This window comes from Ostrinia furnacalis, unplaced genomic scaffold (assembly GCF_004193835.3).
Source record: "Ostrinia furnacalis isolate ACB-3 unplaced genomic scaffold, ASM419383v2 OfSCF0069, whole genome shotgun sequence".
In the NCBI taxonomy this organism is placed as follows: Eukaryota; Metazoa; Arthropoda; class Insecta; order Lepidoptera; family Crambidae; genus Ostrinia; species Ostrinia furnacalis.
Window position 1 is genome coordinate 261,491 of NW_021130308.1, and position 21,772 is coordinate 283,262.

Below are 21,772 nucleotides of genomic sequence, written 5' to 3' on the forward strand. Positions count from 1 at the left end.
TTTAACGGATCGCGGCGAATTAAGCCCGTGATTTACTTATTTCCAAATGTCAGAGATGCTTTCATTCAAAGTCGAGTCGATTAAATTTATTTCACAACAGTTTTTCATGTAATTTATTTACTTTGAAGAACCTTGTGGATATTATATCCCACGTAATACTACACGTGACAAACGTAAACATTTATCTCGTTTTAATACTGCAGTTACGTCCTTTTATACAATTTGGCCACATAATTAGATTTGACCTATGATAATTAAGCTTTCGCAAATAAATGAGCTATTGGAAGATGCAATCACTAATATACGTTAAGTTTTATGTAAAATATTTATTGCTTAGACATAAAATAACAACTAAGATTCGTATAAAAATATTACACCAAAACAACATTAACTTACGCATTAAACTTAAAATTAGTGAGTGAGCTAAGTTAGTAGAAATAAATGTGCATTACATATTCTGTTAGCTACCTACTTGGTATATTTTAAATTGCTAAGATAAAGCCTTCAAGTTTAACAATAATTTGGTATACTAAAGTAAATAAGTAAACTCTTTCGCTTACGATTTGGCACCACGAGTTGCGTGCGCGTAAGCATTTACTTATTCGGTGCCGGTTTGGGTTTAGCTAAACGTCAGTTTTTCTCTGGCCGGTTAACCGGGTTGACCTTGCACGTGATCTTGTAAGATTCGACCATCTTGACCGAGTCTCTGATGAGTATTGTGGAGCGAATTGTGAATGAATGGGCGAAGCAGACGGAGTTATCGCAGAGCGACGTGTGGAAGCTTAGGTACAATCGGTAGTGCGTTTTGTCAGTTTTCTGCTTTATTTTCATTTCGACGCGGCCGGGTAGAATTGTGCCTTTGTGCGAGCATCCGACGAATTCAAAGTCGTCCAACGTCACGTCCTTATCGTTTTCGTCTCTCACGCACACGCGCCAATCTTGTGGCGCGCCCGGCGTGAACTTCACGTTCCGTATATCCGAGTCTAGGCTAACATTGAAGTAGATTATCAGATGGCCGCACTTCCTGTTCACGAATAGATCGTTCTTGTACAGAATCAAATTCTCCGGCTCGACGAACTTGTAGTCGGGCATCCGAACTTTGAAGTCTTGGCAGACGTTTTTGACGAGGTTCAGGATTCTTATGCTGTGATTGTTGGTGTCAGCTATGTATATGTACTTGCCGTCTGCGGTGACGGAGAGACCGGAGGGTTCGTTGAACTTGGCGGGGTCAACTGTTTCGATTTTTGTAGGGTTGAGGGAGGTGACCTTTTGCGGGCCGACCTCGACCTTTTTGATCTTGTGGTTGTAGGAGTCCGCGACGTATAGGGTTCTGTTGGACTCACAGTAGGCGATGCCGAGCGGATGCTGGAATTTCGCTTCCACGCCGATGTCGTCGACGTCGCCGAATGCGAAGAGATTCTGTGCCAAGTATATTGTATGAATTAGTCTTAACCAAAATGGGCACAAGATAACACTGCTCGAAAATATCTGACTCTGCAGAATTAAATATTAAATACTAGCTTTCCGCCCGCGGCTTCGCCCACGTGCAATTCTGTCTGTGACAGAAAAACTTTATCGCGCGCGTCCCTGTTTCAAAAACCGGGATAAAAACTATCCTATGTACTTTCCCGGGGCTCAAACTATCTCTATGTCAAACATCAAAATCGGTTCAATGGTTTAGGCGTGAAAGCGACACAGACAGAAAGACAGTTACTTTCGCATTTATAATATTAGTATAGATAGATTAAATGAAGCAAAATCTTACCATGGGGTTTCGATCACCGCCGCATAGGGTGGACACTTGCCCGGTGGACAAGCTTATCCTCCTGATGGACGAGCTCTCTGAATCGGCGACGAACACTTCTGGGTTTAAACCTGCGTAAAAATATGAGTTTAAAACGCTAAGTCTAGAGCACATTCATTACTAAACTACTGCTACCAATACAAGAGCTTTTCGAGCTGTTTTTGTCATCTATTATTATGCGAAGCAGTGGTAGTGTTGTAAACCAAAAAATTAAACCTCCTATTTTTGTGATTATTATACAGAATGATAATAGCGGGTAATCAAACAAAAGGTATTGAAATTACTGCTAAAATGCAACAACTTTCCCTAAGACCACTAACATCAAATTGGATAATAATATAATGTTCGTCTAGAAAAATTGTTGTATAGCCTGACCAGGAACATAAAAACCCTGGCATAGAGGCGCGTCAATTGCATTTGATAGTGCAACACTGGATACAGTCGTACGTATTAAATTAATAGGCTAACTTTATGTATCAGGATTCAGGCTTATTTGATATTTTCATAAATTAACAAAAAAATATTATATTATAGGTAAACTAGTTTAAATAAATTAAATGAAACCATCAATCGAGCAAGTAGGATTTTATTATTATTCATCAATAATCAAATTCTGAACTTGAATATTCAACTACAATGTCTGCTCATGAACGCTTCAAACTCGGTACTCATTTCCAAATTCCATAAAATTCAATACTTACAAAGTTACAAAAAACTTTAAAATAGGTAGTTGAAACAAACCACAGCTAATTTTCGTAGTTGACTGTACTATACGATAAACATGTCAGTCAATTTGACAACCTTTGTCGGAAACTTTTCTTTCACGACTATAAAAAGTTTTTAGCAATTTAATTCACGAAATCAATTGCGCACATTTAAAATAAAGTTTGTTTACACTTTGACAGCAATAGACTGACATGCAAGGTGACATGTCAATGAAGTTTTCAGTTACTGTTGCCATTAAAAGAAATTAGTACCATTAATTTTCCGCAACATGGCGAGGGTTTTTATGTTCCTGGTCAGGCTATATTTAAACAGTAGGATCAATATTTTTTTGTTTGATTAACCACCAATGGATCATAATATAATTTAAAACAAACGTCAAGTATCGAAAATAATAATAGGGGTGGACTATATTTTTCTACCTATAAAACTCGTAACATACACTAAATGACTACCATGCCTATTGCTTGGTGTATTACCAGTCTTACCAGTCTTCAGTGCCAGTCCCGAGGGTTGCGCGAACGACGCCGTGTGAGGGTAGGCGCTATTCCGCGCTGCTTCTGCGCCAGACCCGGCTATACATACGCACGTGCCTGCGTAAAATGGGACATAGATAAGTTAACAATAGTTAACAAAACAATCTGACGACAAGTCTATGAGATGAGATACTGTACAGAGAAATAGCAATAAATAATATTATATTTTGTTCTTTTCAGTAAAGTTCGAACGCGTATTTACGTTCTAAGAACTGGCAACTATGTCGGACTATATGGGCCTGGGAGTGTGACATTGCTCAATAGCGTATCCTAAGAAGAGCGTCGCTTGCCGCACTGACTGACTGCCTTTCGTTCGTTCGTTTCAGCCAAATGATGTCCACTGCTGGACAAAGGCCTCCTCCAAGATTTTCCACAATGCACGGTCCTGCGCTGCCCGCATCCAGGCTCTTCCCGCGACCTTAACCAGATCGTCGGTCCACTTAGTAGGAGGCCTGCCTATGTGCCCCGCCCACTGCTACTTGATTTTAGCAATTCTGCGAGCTATGTCGGTCACTTTATGAAAACTGCCTTTATGAAAACTAAATTACCTAGGTTAGAGTTCGGGTCTTGAGCGTGTAAAATATTTAAGTTTAGAAAAATCTATATTATTCTTGATTTACTTCCAATATAAATTGATACAATCGAGAACATAAAATCATCAAACGTATTTATCCAACACGCAACTGTTGAATATTGTTAAGNCATAAGCGATAACTCCGCATCGGGTAACGGGTAATGAAGTGTAGCGGCGCTTTGTAAGCTCTCCTTACACTTCTTAAATGCCTCGTTGGCTTTGTCGTTCCATGCTATAATAGTACGGTGTAACNTATGACAAAACTCAATGGCTCATTACTGTGACAACTAATTGGCTACTGCTGTCTTAGTTTCATGAAATAATTTTAAATAAAACGTAACTAATTGGGGAAATCTAGCATGCAATGTTTACTGATACTTTACCACGCGAATGCCAAACCTTTAATTAAGTATAATAATTTAAATAAGTCTTAAATAATATAAAAGCTGTAGGTTAAGGTGCCGTGAACAAGTAGTTAGAGTTAGAGTCTCCTGATTTACAGGTCGTGTAATGGATTCGAATTCTGTGCTTCGGAAAACACGTTAGTCTGTCTTATTGAGACAAGTCAGTGGCCTAATTCACGTATTTTGACACAGAAAATCTCGCTGACATTCTGAAGTCGTCCCATTGAAAAACAGTTCTAAATCCGTATTCACGAGGGTCATTTCGATAGAACGATTACTCGATAGGATCGCAACTCAGCGATTTGTCGTCGTTGAAGTTTTGTACGTCGTCCCATTGAACAACAGTTCTAATTAAATCCGTATTCACAAGGGTCATTTCGATAGAACGATTACTTGATAGGATCGCAACTCACCGATTTGTTGTCGTTGAAGTTTTACGTGAATAAGGCTACAGTACCTCTAAATTTACAGTAAATTTGAATACGCAACGAAACGAACTCGAAAGTTTTTCCTACTAGAGGTACTGATCCTTGCGACGGCTTGGAAGTCTTGATTTCAGTTGTTACACCCAACATAAGAAGCTTATTCTACGAACTCTAGCGGTGTAAAGTGCAAGTACTACTAATAATAGGGATGATGATGACTGGGTAATGAAATCGAAATTCTATTTAGTCCGTCAGACAGATAATTAGATAATATCAGGCTCATATTTTTTATTTTTTTCCATACTCGAATAATTACATTACAGTATTATAGCCCGACCAGGAACATAAAAACCCTCGCCATGTTGCGGAAAAATAATGGTACTAATTTCTTTTAATGGCAACAGTAACTGAAAACTTCATTGACATGTCACCTTGCATGTCAGTCTATTGCTGTCAAAGTGTAAACAAACTTTATTTTAAACTAGCTGACCCGGCGAACTTCGTACGGCCTTAGCGTAGAGATTTTCTTAATATTTTTTTCCGTAAGAACCATCCTTGGACTTCCACAAACATTTAAAAAAAGAATTATCGAAATCGGTTCAGCCGTTCACACGTGATGCCGTGACAACGCGAAACGGGTTTCATTTTTATATATATAGATGTGCGCAGTTGATTTTGTGAATTAAATTGCTAAAATCTTTTTATAGTCGTGAAAGAAAAGTGGTTCATAATGTGTTGAAGTATTTGTCGAAGAGAAATACTAATGGTTCGGACAATATTTTCATTGAATAATGTTTCCGACAAAGGTTGTCAAATTGACTGACATGTTTATCGTATAGTACAGTCCACTATGAAAATTAGCTGTGGTTTGTTTCAACTATCTATTTTAAAATTTTTTTGTCACTTTCTAAGTGTTGAATTTTATGGAATTGGGAAAGAAGTACTGAGTTTTATGCGTTCATGAGCAGACAAATTGCAGTTGAATATTCAAGTTCTGAATTTGATTATTCATGATTAATAAAATAAATCCTACTAGCTCGATTGATGGTTTCATTTAATTTATTTAAACCAGGTTACCTATAATAATATTTTATGGTTAATTTATGAAAATATCAAATTCGCCCGTAATCCTGAATCCTGATACATAAAATTAGCCAATTCATTTAACACAGGTACGACTGTACTCAGTGTTGCACTATCAAATGCAATTGTCGCGCCTCTATGCCAGGGTTTTTATGTTCCTGGTCAGGCTATATATTGAGTTAAAATGTCGCGTGACGTCACTTTTGAGTAAAAATTCTACTCAAGCGTGACGTATCGCGCCATTTTAACTCGATGTAGCACTGTTATTATTTAATTATGAAAGAAAATAAAAAATATGAGTCTAATATTTTCTAATTATCTGTCTGACGGACAAATAATTGAAATTTTGTCATCTAGCCTATTGTAGAAATTCCATATACATACCCTCAGTGAACGTCTTGTATTTCCACCAGATGGTGGTGTCAAGGAACAGAGCCCAAATCTGGTGCGAGCCGGCGCACGCGATTAGGAGCACGCGACGCTTCTCATCTTTTTTCTCTGGTTCTGAAATGATTGATGTTATTTAGTTCTGAAATGATATTGTTCAATTCTTTTTAAACAATGATATTTTTCAATTCTTTTATGACATTTATGGTCAGTCTGACCGAAAGTTTTTGGCATCACTTTTCTACTTGTCTGTGAAAGAAAAATCTAAAGGAGCGTTTGCATGTAAGGTAACAACGCAATTTAGAGTCTAATGCTACTAATATTATAAATGCGAAAGTTTTTGTGGATGTCTGGATGTTTGTTACTTTTTCACGCAAAAACTACTGAACGGATTATAATGAAACTTTACAGTAGGTATTATTATTTATAATCCAGAATACATATAGGCTATAATTTATGACTATCTGTGACAAACTAAATTTCACGCGAGTGAAGCCTTGGGCAAAAGCTAGTATTTGGTCATAAAGCTCAAATTGAAATAGCAAGTTAAGGTGTTCGCTGTCCCCTGGAAACTTTAACAGGGGCTCGTGGAGCCGAAAGTTTGAGAAACCCTGCTCTATCTCTATCGAAACAAAAGCCAGCAAAACAAATGAATGAATAAATAATGAATACTAACCTTTAGTCTCCTCCTTGACCTCTTTCTCCTTCTCAGCGGGGGTTTGCCCAGGAACAGGGGGTATGGGGGGCGGGGGCGGCAGCAGCGGACGCACCGACATGTCCAGGTCTGGTGTCGTGTATAGCAGCACGTCCCACGGCGAGCAGAGAGGCTGGAGACCGAGGCATTTGCCACCTGGAGACAATAGTTTAGAATAACGATTTTATGCTTTAAGTGGCAGTGACAAAGTTTATTTTGGTACTTTATGCAGTAAGGGTTAAATTTTAGCCTAGCTAGTTGACCGATAGTTGGGTCGGGATGTTAATCAGTATGGACTTGGACAATTTGGACATGTAAGAAAGTGCGCACATTACACCGATTTGGTATCTGCCGATTCTTCATATAAATAGAATCGTGCCCAACTATCAGCCATCTAAAAGTTGGTGGTCTGCGCCTAGGCTTATTTTAGTCATCCCTGCCATTGTGCAATAGTTCTAAGTCCCAATCTATGAATGGGTTTGATTTACACATGGGACAAAACTGCAAAATGCAGGCTGAAATACCTGACCGGCCGAAAAAGAAATATGATTCAATGTCGAGCCACAAAGTAAAACAACTTTGACTTTGTTTTTTTTTCTATTATAAATTAATTTAACGCAAATCTCGAGTTTTGCTGTGGATCTTTAAAACACTATTATTCACATACCCATATCGCCATGTGCAGCCTGATGTCCCGTGCCCACCAGAACCTCCACGGTTCCTTCATCAAGGTGTATAGCCCGCACGCTGTGGTTGTTAGTATCGCACACCGCTAGCACGTTGCTGGACAGCCAGCAGATGCCTTGCGGAGAGTTGAACTTCGCGTCTAGCAACTCTAGAAATTGAATATAATTTTTATAGGTTAATCTTGAACTGAAAAACAATTTTGAGGCGAGAATAGCCCAATTGGACTACCGGCTCAAGATTCTAGAAACGCTTGATGGCGACGTTCGATCCCCGTCGATCGATGGACTCTTGTGGTAAACCCACTCTTAAGAAGCTATTATTAATAGTTTACTTGGGAGGTTACTCTAAAACGACATTTAATGTACTAAACATAACAAAGGATGAAGCTCAAAATCTGATTTAATTTCAGTCTTACATTTGACTGGTTGAATTTCGAGGATTCCGTCAACTGGGACTGCAATTAACTGGGACCGCGGTCCCAGTCACCGGATGCGTAAAAATTAAATAATTTTCTTCCGGCGACTGGGACCACTCATGGATTTTAGTACTGTACCAATTTTGGATTGAATAATATTTTCTTTTAAGTTATCTATGAGTGGTCCCAGTCGCCGGAAGAAAATTTTTTTTTTTTATGGACCCGGCGACTGGGACCGCGGTCCTAGTTAATTGCGGTCCCAGTCGCCGGAAGCCTCGAATTTGAGGATCATTATGTAGTATTTGTAGGTTGCTTAACTTTTTGCTAACAATATTGTATTATACTCACTGCCATCCTTAAACCCTGGATCTGTTCCTCCAATTATCTTCAGAATCACACCAGAGCAGTCAGTGAGAAGAACCCTGTTGTTGCCACTGTCTGATATGGCCAAGAAGGGCTCATCGCATCGACCGCGGTAGAAGGGGTTCAAAGCGACCTGGAATATTTAAACACATTTAATTATTTAAATTGATTACATTAAGAGGTTAGCAGGCAATACTTGGTTTAACCTAGCCTAAGATAGAAAATAATGGGAGTGAAATGATTATAGTCTGGTCGCTGAGCACGTAGAATTTTGTCCAATGACCCCAAGCTACCCACAGGGCCGGATTAACCATCTCGGGGCCCCTAGGCACAGCTCGTTTCGGGCCCCCCTTTTTTTTGTCGCGGAGGAAATGCTTTGCACACCGTCACCACTGCCGGGGGACAGGGTGGTATGTGGGACTCCCGACGCCCTAAAAAGGGAAAAGGACGGGGTATACCCACTAAAACCTCCGCGGCGTTCCGTCGTAGGCCGAGTGGGGGTGTCGCGAGTATCCGGCCGTAGCCTTAGACTTCCGAGACACCACGCTACAGCGACAGCTCGCCTACACGGCGGACCCTACACGCCCCCCTTGTGGGGGTTCGACGGAAATGCCCGAAACGCCAAGCCGTTCCCGTCAGACGAAGGTGACAAGGGTGCCCCCGCACCCCCGGCCTGCTGGCCGCCACCTGGGGGGAGAGTAGAACGGTCGTACAACCGCCTTCTCCGCCTGCGGAGCGATGAGACGAGAGCATCGTTCTCCCGCTCGCGCTCCACTGCCTCCTTCTGAAGGATGACCTCTTCGCAAAAGGAGGCGATCGCCTTCCATCATCCTTCACTTCCCAGCATGGCGATGACCAGGCTCGGAAGCGAAAGATTCCGGCCCACGACCACAGTGAGGACACGGCGCTGCTCCTCCCAGCCTGTGCAGACCGCGAGGGTGTGCTGCACCGTGTCATCCGCCGCGCCGCATTTGTGGCACGCGGGGATTCCTCTCGCCCGATTCTATGCAGGTACGAACCGAAGTCATGCCCGGTCAGCACCTGCGCCAGACGGAACCTGAGGAACCCAGAACAGGACCAATAACGTCCAGAGTGCGGCGGCTAAACTGCGCGCGAGTCATGTCTTCGTGACGGCGCCGCACCGCTCCGGGCGCTTTCCACGCGCCTTCTGGTCTGCCATCCAGTGATAGATGACAGACAAGACCCCAGCTTCTAGCTCCCAAGGAGGAGTACCAGCGAGGACGCACGCCGCAGAGTGCCCTACCGTGCGGTAGGTCCTTGCGACCCTCTGCGCTATGGCCCGCTGGGGTCTGCGTAGAAGGGCAGCATTCTCCCTCTTGTTGAGTGCGTCCACCCAGACTGGAGCGCCATACAGCGCCATGCTCCTCAGAACGCAGGCATAAAGTCGACGGCACCTCGTTTGTGGCCCTCCCAAATTCGGGAGGAGCCAACTCAGTGCGCCGGCTGCCTTGAGGAGGCGTGGCGCTAGCCCGTTTAAGTGCGGGCTAAAATGCCACCTCCCGTAAAGCGTGAGGCCCAGATATCTCATCTGGCCTTTGACGTCAATCTTAACGTCCTCAACGCGTCGGGAGGGGCGCGCTGGCGAGGCCCCGGAAAGAAGAGGGCCTCAGTCTTCTCCAGCGCGACTTTCAGGCCGAGGCGTCGTATTCTGCGAGCAACTAATATGCCGCCCGCCAACGCCAGCCATGCCGCGGCCCCAAATGTCTTCCCCGGGCAGTGACCAGAGTGTCATCCGCATAGCATAATATGACACTAATGCCCGCGAGAAGTACGCCCCGGAGGAGCCAGTTGAAGCCTAGGTTCCACAAGAGGGGACCGAGCACCGAACCCTGCGGAACCCTGCTGGCTACACCGCGCCGTTTGAGCTGGCCGTCTCTGTTAACATACAGGACTTCGCGGTCCCGTAAGTAATCGGCCAGCAGCGCTCGAAGGTACTGAGGCACTCTGTGATGTTGAAGTGCCTAGAGTATGATGGAATGAGGGATGGTATTGAAAGCGTTGGCTATATCGAATGATACAGCCAACACACCCTCAGCCCTCTCCCTAGCCTCCGCAGTGAGGCTTTTTAGCCTCTGAAGGGCGTCGACCGTCGACCTGTCATGTAACCCAAAGCAGTAATGCCAACGTTACGAAAATGAATTAGGATCCACAATATCGAAATATGACGATTGAATGTGTAAACCAAAATAAGGCGAAGTTTTGAGGTGGTTTTAGTTTTGTTGCATAAAAATAATCTTGAACATTTTTTTTTTTCATTTTTTTATCGGGAGTGCTGGGCCCCTGGTCATAGTGGGCCCCTGGCCATAGTGGGCCCCTAGGCACTGGCCTAAAGTGCCTTATGGATAATACGGCACTGGCTACCCATCCTTATCGCTCGCGCGTAATTATATTGCTGTCGCACTCACACACTCACTGCTGCCGCCCGTCGCACAGTCGCAACAGCAATATAATTAATTACGCGCGAGCGAAAAGGGTAGGTAGCTTGGAGTCTTTGGACAAAATTTAACGTGCTCAGCGACCAGACTTTAGTCATAACCATCAATCAGGGAGCTAGGTCAAACTTTATATGCTATTAACAATTTTAGTGTGATTGTATGTGGAAAAAATAAAGCTATTTTATATTTTACTGTGTCTTTTGCAACATACCTTACTGGGGAAATGGAGAACATTATCTTTCGCCCTCAAGAATTTCAAGGGTTCTATGGGCAAAGGCAAGCTGGAGATACGGGAGTCAAAGTGCTGCAATGCTGCATCTATGTACAGCTTCAACTCTTCTCTGTGACCCTCACCAGTCAGCACGAAAATTGGTTTGTTAGATGGACCTGTGCATAAAAATATTTTTAGCAAACTATGAGAATTACATTATCAGGTCCTAATATGTATAGTTTTAGATAATTACTGATGTCAGTAACATATCTACAATGCTAAATAATAAATCAAGACTATTAGTGTCTGGTAATCTTTATTTGTTACCAATATTTTATCTACCAAATATCTACAAACCTAAATTGCAGTTAAACTGACAGAAAATGTCTTACTAGGATAGCAGAGTATTTGTAAGGAATTGGTGACACTGACCAAAGGTAAAATTTTAAATGAAAATGCCTTTATGAAAACAATAATTTGAGTGTAGATTAAATGATGGTTTTACCTAATATAAGAAGTGTAGGCCAACATTTGATGCCCAATGCATCCCACATCAAGCTCTCAGGGTCATTCACAACTGGGTGGTGTATGTTGTACTTCAGTACTGCAGCTAGGATGTTACCTGTCTCTTTTTCATTCTTGAATTTTCCACAGTGAACACCAATCTGAAAATCAAAATTTTTCTGCTACAGGCAAGGCACATACATTTCTAGAATCAAATTAATTAGAGCCAGTCATTATCTGAAGGCTAACTATAAACTAGGAATAGCTTAATAGTAATAGGATTTAGTAATTTCTTTAAAGTTACCACACACAATAATTTATCTAATTATAATAACTTAAATTCTCTGTTTTGCCTATCTTTCTAGTTAACTGGAAGAGAATACCACATGGCATTAAGCTCGCCTGTTCTACCACTATTTATTATGTGTGCAATAAAGATTTTAAATAAATAAATACTCCTGTACATTCTCCTGAATGGAAAAACTTTACAATTTATTACATAAAATAATAAGTTATGGATAATTTTTGCAACAATTTGGATTAAATTAAACATACCACTACAAGTCCGTTCTCAACTGAATGGAGCTGTTCCACGTGTGCTAGGTCTGGTAGAACATGGTAACAGTTAATGCAACAGTATGTCCAGAAATCTAGCACCACAATCTTCTCAGAACAGTGTGTAGTTAGAGACACCGGCTCCATCACGTTCACCCAATCTAAATCTGGAAAATAAAGGTGAAACATAATTTGCAAACCCTAATGATGTTACACATTTTGTGATGTTTTCTATTTAAGAGATTGAGATATTCTGAATTTTTATACCAATTATAAATTAAGTTATGCATAGGTTTAAAATACTTTTCTTAAAATCTTCAATGGGAGAAACTGTAGACCAAACTTTCTTGATGTGATTTTGAATGAGAGTATCTTTATCAGCATCATTGCTAGCAGACATGAGAGCTTCAGTCAAATCCATACATGCTTGAGCCACGTAATCTAAAGCACTAGACTCCATTTTATATGAAATTTAAATAAAATGGCAATTATGATTAATATTTGTATCGCACAAACTGCAGCGAAAGAAAATGGAAAAATAGCAAAACAACTTTTACCAAATCTGACTGACATTGACAGATATCAGTCAATGTCATTTTAGTTTTTTTTAAACAAGTTCTGTGAACAAGTTACAGCTACGGAAGTACATATTTCTAGTCTAAAAACTTAAAGTCATAGCACACTTATAAACTTGGAAGTTCGAAAACTGGCAGATAACGCCCCGCAAGCCCGCAAGCTGCGTCTTTTGGTTCTTCAGCTTGTCCCGAGGCGAGGCGATTAAGTTACGATTTCAATCAGTGTGCATTGTAGACAGTTTCTTGCTTTATACGGGGTTTAATATTCTACAAAGCAAAGAATACTGAACGAAAGGCTCTCAAAATGGGGATGAATCCTTTCCAACTGATAAGTGTGCGTCGATCTTTAAGTCAGTTTAAGTGTAGTCTGGCCAATAGCAAAGGGACAAACCATCATTTTAAAAATAAAGAGAATCAATCAGCTGTCATTTGTTGTCTTGTCATTGCTTGGTGTTTTGTGTTTATTTTCCGATTTTCTTTTGAAATACTCAAGATTTAATAATATAAATCTAACGTACTTTCTAAAGTAGGCTACGTATGAAATATGTATAAAGATGGATGCCATGTTTGATATTTGTTACCTGTCCTCTGAGGGTAACAGCGTTGAACCTGATGATATTCCTCAAACAAAGGATAGTGTCTGGATCCTCGGCAAGAAATACAGTGCTATTCAAGGTTTGCGCTTGGATTGAGTTCTGCGTAATACTTATGACATGCTAAGTTTGCTATTATCTTGCCTATTGGTTATGTCAAAAATTTGCAAATGGTTGTTTTGTTCGTAGATTTGGACCGCATCAGACGCGATATTAGTTCCATTATCTGGTGTACGTATCGCAAGGGATTCGTTCCTATTGGCGACGAAGGGCTGACGTCAGATAAAGGCTGGGGTTGCATGCTGAGATGTGGCCAAATGGTACTTGGTGTTGCACTGCTCAGAGTGCATTTGTCTGCTGACTGGGTATGGACACCAGAAACAAGGTAAGTTGGTATAAAAATAGTCTGTGTACTATTAATTATTATTACAAGAAAAGCTTGTTAATTGTTAGTCATAACTGAAATAGATCAACAAGTAGAATAAACTCAAAAATCTACTAATTTTCTCAAACCATTTTATCTTATCTTGTCTTAATCCTACTGTCTATAAATAAGTTAAAAAACCACTATACATTCATGAATGGTTTTTATTGTTAGGGATCCTACCTACTTGAAGATAGTCCAGCGTTTCGAAGAGAGGAAGCAAGCACCATACTCAATACATCAAGTAGCTCTCATGGGAGCCTCTGAAGGCAAGGACGTGGGACAATGGTTTGGTCCCAATACTATTGCACAAGTTCTAAAGTGAGTATTACACTGATAAAGTTCAATAAATGCAAGTTTATTACCAGTCTGTTCTAAATATTAAGTGATAAAAACAATCAATTTAGCATGGTTAATAATTCGAACTGGGACAGAAATGTAAACATTTGAATGAAAAAGATACAGTTTTATTTATGTTGTTTTTAATGGTTTAATTTCAGAAAATTGGTTGTCTTTGACAAGTGGAGTTCTTTAGTGATCCATGTAGCTTTGGACAATACTGTTGTTAAAGAGGATATCTGTAAGTTTGTTTTTAATACTTTATCAGTATTTATTTATTGCAAAAAAATAAAAAACTTCCACTTTGGTTGCAGTAAAACAGTGTGTTGTCAACAATGACAGAGGAGACTGTTCCTCGACTTCAGGGCCAGATGCGATTGTGTCGGACTGGATGCCCCTGCTTTTGATAGTGCCTCTACGACTGGGACTTAGTGAAATAAACCCTGTATATATTAATGGACTGAAGGTACAATAATATAATAGTTTAGTCTATAACTATAGTAAGAAATGACACTGATATCTAACAATAATTCTGCCAATTATTGTTAGATATCAGTGTCATTTCTTTAACTAGTTATAATTATTATTTATTTATTTGTAATAGGTATTATTAGTTATTATTCTGTCTAATGGCTTCAATGGTGCATAACTTCAAGCACACTGCTTTTGCCAATGTCGAGTGATTAAAGAGACACGGTGGACAGTAGAATAATTGATAAAAAATATGTAATTAGATAAATCATATAACATAAACATCCATAATTCATAATGCTAAGTAAATGTTTCAGTGAATCCTACCAATTTTCTCTATTTCATTGGGTTAAAAAAATCTGCAACTGACTCTAGAACTTTAAGTTACTAGACAAGCCACTAGGCCGTTGGTTCTCAAACTTATTTGAGACGCGGCCCCTTTCGACCATACAAAAAATTCCGCGACCCCCCTTCTCCGGTCAAGATTATTATTGGTTGTATCGAGCAGTCTGGAATGCATTATTGCATTCTCTTAGCGGTTACAGGTTTTTATACTTAAGTACACAGATGGCCCGCGCCCCCCTTTAAAGGTCCTTGCGCCTCCCCTGGGAACTAATGCACTAGGCCTTGTGGACTTAGGTGTATGTATAATTGTATATTGTATTGTTTTGTACTGGCCTAATTTCTATTTTTGCATTATATTCTATTCCAGATATGCTTCCAAAGCCCCCAATCCATAGGTGTGATTGGTGGCAAACCCAACCAGGCCTTATATTTGATAGGTTGTGTAGGAGATGAAGTTATTTACTTGGATCCCCACACTACACAGAGATCTGGATTGATTGAAGTAAGTGTGATCTTAACCAAACTATTATTAACATCAATTTGTACCAGAAAATAATATGTAAAAGTTAAGTATCCACATTATATTAAAAAAAGATCACTCTTATCAACATATTCTTTAGTACTGTATTGTTTGCACCAAGATAGGATTAAATTATGTAATTTAGAGACAACCGACGTCGCAATGACGATTTTTGGCATTAAATTATTTTTTCTTTTTACAGGGTAAACAAACTGATGAACAAAAAGAAATGGATTGTACATATCACTGTAAATATGCTTCCCGTATACCAATGCTAGCAATGGATCCTTCGGTTGCTGTGGTCAGTATTTTAACTCAATCCTACAACTATCCCAACTAATATTATAAATGCGAAAGTAACTCTGTCTGTCTGTCTGTCTGTTACGCTTTCCCGCTTAAACCTCGCAACCGATTTTGATGAAATTTGGCATAGAGATAGTTTGAGTCCCGGGAAAGAACATAGGATAGTTTTTATCCCGGTTTTTGAAACAGGGACGCGCGCGATAAAGTTTTTCTGTGACAGACAAAATTCCACGCGGGCGACGCCGCGGGCGGAAAGCTAGTCTTTAATAAACCTTGATTTATGTTCATAAAAACATTAAATAAGCTTTAAGAAAATTTCACAATGGAGCTTGCAACGAAGTTACCGAACGAATTTTGCGTTGACAAAGCGCACAAATGGCTGCATAAGCCAAAAGTACTGAGTAGTTATTTTTACATACACTTTAAAAGCGTAATTTGCGATGCGCTGAAACAAAGAGTTCGGGCAAAACACAAAAGTGTCCGTGAACTTTTTGATACATTCCATACCCTTATGTTTAGCCATAAAAATACCACTTTACTTATATTTTGTGGTAAGTATTACTGAATTATGAAAGCTGTAGTAACAATGTTGATAGTTAACTGCATTAATATGTTTTTTTTTCAGTGCTTCCTTTGTCGTACCAAACGTGACTTTGAAGAATTATGTAACACTATACAAAGAAGTCTGATGACTGAGAGCCAACCATTATTTGAAATTTGTGAGAAGAGGCCAGCTCACTGGGGTCCGAGCACCAATGACATTGATCTGCAAAATACGAACCTTTTCACTGGTATACATTATTTAAATATTCGAAATATAGGTAGTTTTAATTTTAAAATGATCGAGCCTAATAAAAGTTTACAAGTGATTTGTGGAAAAAAGAAGAAATAGTATTGAAGTCTTGATAAATAAATGAAGTCGCGATTATTGAGTAGTGGGTTCAGTTCCCACCTAAGATAATACATTTTTCTACTTAAAAAAATTAAAAAGTAAAGTTTTTTTTAGTCCTAATCCTAATTATTTTTGATGTTTATTATTTTGTTACAGAATTTGAAGAGGTGGATCGACAGTTTGATGATTCGGATGCCGAGTTCGAAATTCTCTGAGTCGCGGCGCCAACTTTGTTTATTAAATACATCACACAAAAGGAATTTAGTTGTTTTCAATATATTATAGATAGAATTATATGTAATGAATTAGTCTTATGATACTCGTACATTTGATATATTGCCAGTCTTGGGAATAACGAATCTAAGCTTAAAAATAACATCCAAGTGCAACAGTGCCTATAATAATAATTACACCTTGCAAAAATGTCAAATAGACTGGGATAGCATAATATTAAGCAGTTATTATTTTGCAGTGCCTTTAATAAGCTATTTGTTTATTAAATTAGTAATAAGTTATTATTTCCTGAAAATCTTACAGGCAACTGAAGGCCATTTTATAATATTAGTAGCATCCGAATTATATGTTTATTATGTGGCAGCATATTATTTGGTTTAAAATGCAATATGTTGGTAGATCATTACTTTGAAACTGTTTATGTAGTTAACCCTGACTAAAATGTTTTAATAAAATTCCAAGGAATTAATAAAACTTCAGTTCATAATTATTTTTCTAGTCATTCTAGATAAGCACAAAGTTCTTGTAAAAATGATTTACCTGTATCTGAACCAGTCCATTCCGATGTACAGCATATTATTTTGTTTCGTTTTTAGGGCGTAGATATTGGAAAATACTTCAAAATATCTGTAATATAAGATTTTACATAACTGGAAGAGACAAAGACTAGTTAATAAATTGGCTTTTCTATTTTCATCGCGAATAAATGTTTTTTAGTTTTACTTATAATATTTTTCATTTATTTTTATACCTGTAATTGTTTGCAAGTGCATGACTTTTTAACATATCACATACCAAATATAGAATCAATTATGTTGTTCATCCATTTCCAACCGTACAAAATGTAACTTAAAAAGATAAAATGTTCAGGTAGGTAAATAAACTTTCTTAAAGAACATTTATAGAAACACATTTTAACAGTAAAATGTACTAAATGAATGTATCAATTATTATAGGGCGGATTTTTATTCACGTTTCGATTGTGATTTTATTTTAATTAGCATTCCCTTATCGGGTTATTGCATAGTGATAAAAATAACATGCTAGAATTTTTCATTACCATTTATTACATACATATAATTATGCTTTGGTAGATAAGTAACAAACGATTGGACAATAATGCGACTGTTAGATACATATGAATTAAACAAACACTATTCTAAAATATGAAATATATACAACAGAAGTTAACATAAAATATATATACTTTTCATGCAAGATTTCCCGAAAACGTGTGGTAATCGTAACTGAAAAATGCTGGTGAGTTTCTTATTTCCACATTTGATACTGAGATCGGTCAGTCAGCACTTACATTTAGCAAGATAGTTTTATGTATCTATTTCTATGTATCTTGTTCAAAGTTACGTCAGCAAAAGTCTAAAAGCATAACCAGTAAAAAATCTAAATTTTAATTGATAAAAACATAAAACAAATCATAAATTCTGTTATTAACAAATAAAAATAAATGTTTATTTGGCACTATAACATTATTATGCAAAGTATTATTGTAAAAGGCCTATTAAATTGAGTTTGTAAAGTTTTTGGCTAAACTTGATTGGCCCCAGTTTACGAAAATGGATACCTGCCATAAAGATGGTATCAAAAATAGGCGTTCTATCCATAGGCCTCTATACACCATGTAATCAAATACAGAATTGAAAATGTGTTTGTACTTCCTGATCAATTTAATTGATACATACTAATTTAGATAAAATTACAAAAATATTTTATAATAAAACTTTTAGTTTAAATGTACATAATACAAGTAAAATGCACAATAACTTTAAATACCATAATAATTATAAAACAAAGGAATCAAGACACAATACTTCTAAATAACTATATTTATACATACATACTCCTATTGAAAAAAGTAATGACTAGCACCACAGGCAAAAATTAGGCAAATCTGCTACATTTCAAAAGTGAAACTATGCTCCAGACTAAATTTCAAATGCAAGAAGTATCTGATATCACATTACACCAAACATTAAACTTAATAAGAACAAAAAATTGGGTGCTTCAATGCTTATGTCAACAAAATACAATGTGAATCGATATTTTAGATCACATTTAAGTAGTCAAGTTTTTGCGTTAGTGCCGAAATTCAAGTTTCTCGTCAAATGTGTCCACATCACAACCATACATAAATTCAAAATTTATAATTTCAAAAATATGATAATATTAGGTACAATTTAACATTCAAAAATATATTTTTGCTTAAACAATAACTACTGGACGTAAGTATTTACACATTTCATAAATATACGAAATTGATATTATTATGCATTTACTTTATGAATATAGAACTTTAAGCGCGCTCTACACTCGCGGCGCGAAAGGCCGCGAAAGCCGCGAAACGCGTGTGTAGATGGTTTCGCGGACTTTCGCGCGTTCACGTTCACGCTTCGCGCCGTTCCCCGTTCGTTGTCGGTTTTTTGTCCCGCGACAAAGGTTCGCGCTTGGTTCACGGCGCGCGATCGCGAACGCAACTACACTCGCAGTTTTTCGCAATAGCTGAGAAGACGCCGTCGCAAGTGGTTGTGCATTATTGCGTACTTACTAACGTTCTTTTTTTTTTAAATGAGTACTACATGGAATAATGAACTTGAGTTGAAATTTATCGAGTGTTTCCAATCTGAACAAATACTTTGGCAGTCCAAACACAAGGATCATAAAATAAAAATAAGACCCACGATGTCTGGACGCGGATAAGTGACATTTTGAATATTCCTGTGGGAGCCTGTAAGTGAATTGAAAAAAAAAGGACATACTTATGTCCAGTTATAGAACCCATAAAAATAAAGTTAAGGATTCCACTCATAGTGGGGCAAGCTCAAGATTTTTTATTTGTGTCTTATTTTTAATACATAGGTAATTGTAATACGATATAGCATAGAGCGTCACCGCAGCAGCGACAATCACGTCGTCATCCATTGAGGCCGCGAACGAGACTGCGAGGCTTCGCGAGTGTGGAGAGACACATATAAACGCGAAGTGAACGGCGCGAATCGCGGCGTGAATTCACAGCAAGAATCGCGCGCGAGTGTAGAGCGCGCTTTACATTACAACATTGAAATTACTTTTCATCAACACCGAACTAACACACCACAACAACATTCATATTATGTACTTCTATATAACTTTAGTAATATGCAAATGCAAAAGTTTAGACCTTTTGAGCTGTATGGTTCAAAAAATTAGATAGATTTTTTATATCATAGCTGTTAGAAAAATATAAGTTCCATAGATATTTATACATCTACTATTATGGTTGTCCATATTTTATTTACAAAAATGTAGCATGTTAAATGTACAATTAAAATTCTCAAACATTCTTACGGCTAGAAAAAATATTTCAATACATTCCGAAGCTGGAAGAGGTCTGTCATTTCTGTATAAAGACTGTTTAATTACTCAGTGATGGATGCAGCAGCTATTTTGTTGTTTAAAAAATTTATAACTAAGACAGTGATGTTATCCACTGATCCTCGATAATATGCTTGTAGTGTAAGGCTTTTGGCACCATAATCTGGCTCATCCAATCTTTCTTTTATAAATTTGACAGCTTCTTCGTTAGAAAAGGTGTCCCAAAGGCCATCTGAGGCCAACACTAAAAACATTGGCTTGTGGTCATTGAGGTTAAATGTAAGAATGTCTGGGTCAGCTATGACAAACTTCTTATCTTTGAGAGGATAGTCTCCCATGGCTCGAGACGTAGCTAATATTCCAGCAACTCTCCACACACCATTGAAAGCAATATATCCTCCAGCAGCTTCAATTCTTTTCTGTTCTCTTACCTGCAAAATAAAATAATAACTTCAATTTAAAAAACATAACTTGCAATAATTGCATAGATAAAAAATAAATTGAAAAACAAGGTAAATGCCACATCAAATTAAAAAAAATTGCAGTAACAATAAAAACTAAATGTCTACCTGCTGGGGTTTATGGTCAAAAGAAACTGGTATAGCATTCCCACGGGAGTCACACATAACTCCTCGAGAATCACCAACATTGGCAACAATCAAATAGTTATTTTCCATCACAGCAATGAGAGCTGTAGTTCCGGCCACATTCAAGGAACGCTTGGCTGCCTCCACCAGGAGCCTGTCTGCAGCTAGCACTTCATCAGTGAGCAGCTTACCATAATTAATCTTGCCTTTGTCCAAATAGCTCGATATTGGTATAGCTATATTCTTGATCGGTTTCACTGTAGGCCTCACTTCTCTTGTAATAATCGGTCTGGCTTTCGAAAGCTGAGCTAACAGCTCAGGGTCAGTGATTTCTTTCCGTGAAGTGTCATCTGCTGTACTGACAGCTTTTTTGAAGCTAGTTTTTCTTTCAACACTTGCATTGCTCTCTTCTTTGGGCTTCGGTTCTTCTGGACTCTCCTTAGGGGGAGTACTTATTATTTTACCCTCTCTAACAGCACTAAGCTCCACTATCTTGTTGAACAGGTTTTGAATAAGATGTTCTTTGGCGTAATTGGCAGCAAATTCGCCACCATGTCCGTCAAAAATAGCAAACAGGGAAATACCTGTATTGTTAATGTTTTCATTTATTATGAATCGGTCTTCCATGTGCATTCTCCTTCCTTTGATTGCATAAGCTGCACTTAAGGTGCCTTTCAGCTCCCAACTTTGCTTATCGGCCTCAGAGCCCTCCATAAACTTCATTCGTTGCACAGCTCCCATTGGACTCAATGCTTGCGATAATCTGCTCAGTAATGTGCGACTCCATAATTCTATCGTTTGGAGATACATGAAAAATATTATGATGCCTAAAGTGAACACTAGTACTTCTGATCGAAGTAAATAAAGACGCACCATTTTCCATAAATAGCTCACAGGAGTATCAAACGGTGCACTGCTCGAGAAACGTGACAAAATTTTCATGAACGAAACGTAGGTTTGGTGCAAAACTCTGTCCTCTAATTCGTCTTCCATGTCCTTGAAAAGAATGTGTCGTGTTGAAGCAATAAAAGCAATCCCAAATAAAAATTGCTTGATAAAATTACGTATTTCTGAACATGGAAGTCACTTTTTTTATAAACATTCACTGCATTTTGACAGTTGTAGCTTTTTGACAACCTTGACAGAAAAAACAGATAATAAAACTAAAGCAAGCTGGTTAAAAAAGGTAGCTGCGCTATCGTATAATTTTACTTTTGGAACAATCACTTGATAAAAAATGGCAAATGATTTGAATAGTGGCTAGGCTATTAATTTCAATTTAACGTGATGAGTTCTGTG

The 21,772-nt window shown here is 38.4% G+C and overlaps 3 protein-coding genes across 4 annotated transcripts; 1 reads left to right on the forward strand and 2 right to left on the reverse strand.

Moving 5' to 3' along the window:
• Window positions 1-467: 467 nt before the first annotated feature.
• LOC114366574 (NHL repeat-containing protein 2) lies at window positions 468-12,394 on the reverse strand. Of its 2 annotated transcripts, none has more exons than XM_028323502.1 (11): window positions 12,125-12,394; window positions 11,822-11,988; window positions 11,268-11,427; window positions 10,763-10,938; window positions 8,081-8,228; window positions 7,298-7,465; window positions 6,613-6,786; window positions 5,934-6,053; window positions 3,016-3,120; window positions 1,766-1,875; window positions 468-1,419 (listed from the first exon to the last, which is right to left on the reverse strand). In XM_028323502.1, the coding sequence occupies exons 1-11, from the start codon at window positions 12,279-12,281 to the stop codon at window positions 631-633; spliced, it is 2,274 nt and encodes a 757-aa protein (XP_028179303.1). In that variant the 5' UTR covers window positions 12,282-12,394; the 3' UTR covers window positions 468-630. The 2 variants fall into 2 exon arrangements, with proteins under 2 accessions (XP_028179303.1, XP_028179296.1); XM_028323495.1 differs by having other exon boundaries at window positions 3,007-3,120.
• Window positions 12,395-12,834: 440 nt separating this feature from the next.
• On the forward strand, window positions 12,835-17,243 carry Atg4a (Autophagy-related 4a). The gene is made up of 9 exons (XM_028322805.1): window positions 12,835-13,071; window positions 13,179-13,374; window positions 13,588-13,734; window positions 13,914-13,993; window positions 14,067-14,218; window positions 14,936-15,070; window positions 15,291-15,389; window positions 16,017-16,182; window positions 16,440-17,243. Exons 1-9 carry the CDS (start codon window positions 12,951-12,953, stop codon window positions 16,496-16,498), a joined length of 1,155 nt encoding a protein of 384 aa, XP_028178606.1. The 5' UTR covers window positions 12,835-12,950; the 3' UTR covers window positions 16,499-17,243.
• A 2,673-nt stretch (window positions 17,244-19,916) lies between these two features.
• LOC114366032 (protein phosphatase 1L) lies at window positions 19,917-21,601 on the reverse strand. Its single transcript, XM_028322795.1, has 2 exons — window positions 20,456-21,601; window positions 19,917-20,317 (listed from the first exon to the last, which is right to left on the reverse strand). Exons 1-2 carry the CDS (start codon window positions 21,464-21,466, stop codon window positions 19,931-19,933), a joined length of 1,398 nt encoding a protein of 465 aa, XP_028178596.1. The 5' UTR covers window positions 21,467-21,601; the 3' UTR covers window positions 19,917-19,930.
• Window positions 21,602-21,772: the final 171 nt, after the last annotated feature.

Coding starts and splice junctions, on each gene's coding strand:
- LOC114366574 (XM_028323495.1), bottom strand. CDS start 12,281: ATGGAGTCTAGTGCTTTAGATTACGTGGCTCAAGCATGTATGGATTTG. Junction 11,989..12,124: donor CATTGAAGATTTTAAGAAAA/GTATTTTAAACC, acceptor TTTATTTTCCAG/ATTTAGATTGGGTGAACGTG. Junction 8,229..10,762: donor TTCTCCATTTCCCCAGTAAG/GTATGTTGCAAA, acceptor TAAATATTCCAG/GTCGCTTTGAACCCCTTCTA.
- Atg4a (XM_028322805.1), top strand. CDS start 12,951: ATGGATGCCATGTTTGATATTTGTTACCTGTCCTCTGAGGGTAACAGC. Junction 15,071..15,290: donor AGAGATCTGGATTGATTGAA/GTAAGTGTGATC, acceptor TTCTTTTTACAG/GGTAAACAAACTGATGAACA. Junction 16,183..16,439: donor AAATACGAACCTTTTCACTG/GTATACATTATT, acceptor ATTTTGTTACAG/AATTTGAAGAGGTGGATCGA.
- LOC114366032 (XM_028322795.1), bottom strand. CDS start 21,466: ATGGAAGACGAATTAGAGGACAGAGTTTTGCACCAAACCTACGTTTCG. Junction 20,318..20,455: donor TTGACCATAAACCCCAGCAG/GTAGACATTTAG, acceptor TTTATTTTGCAG/GTAAGAGAACAGAAAAGAAT.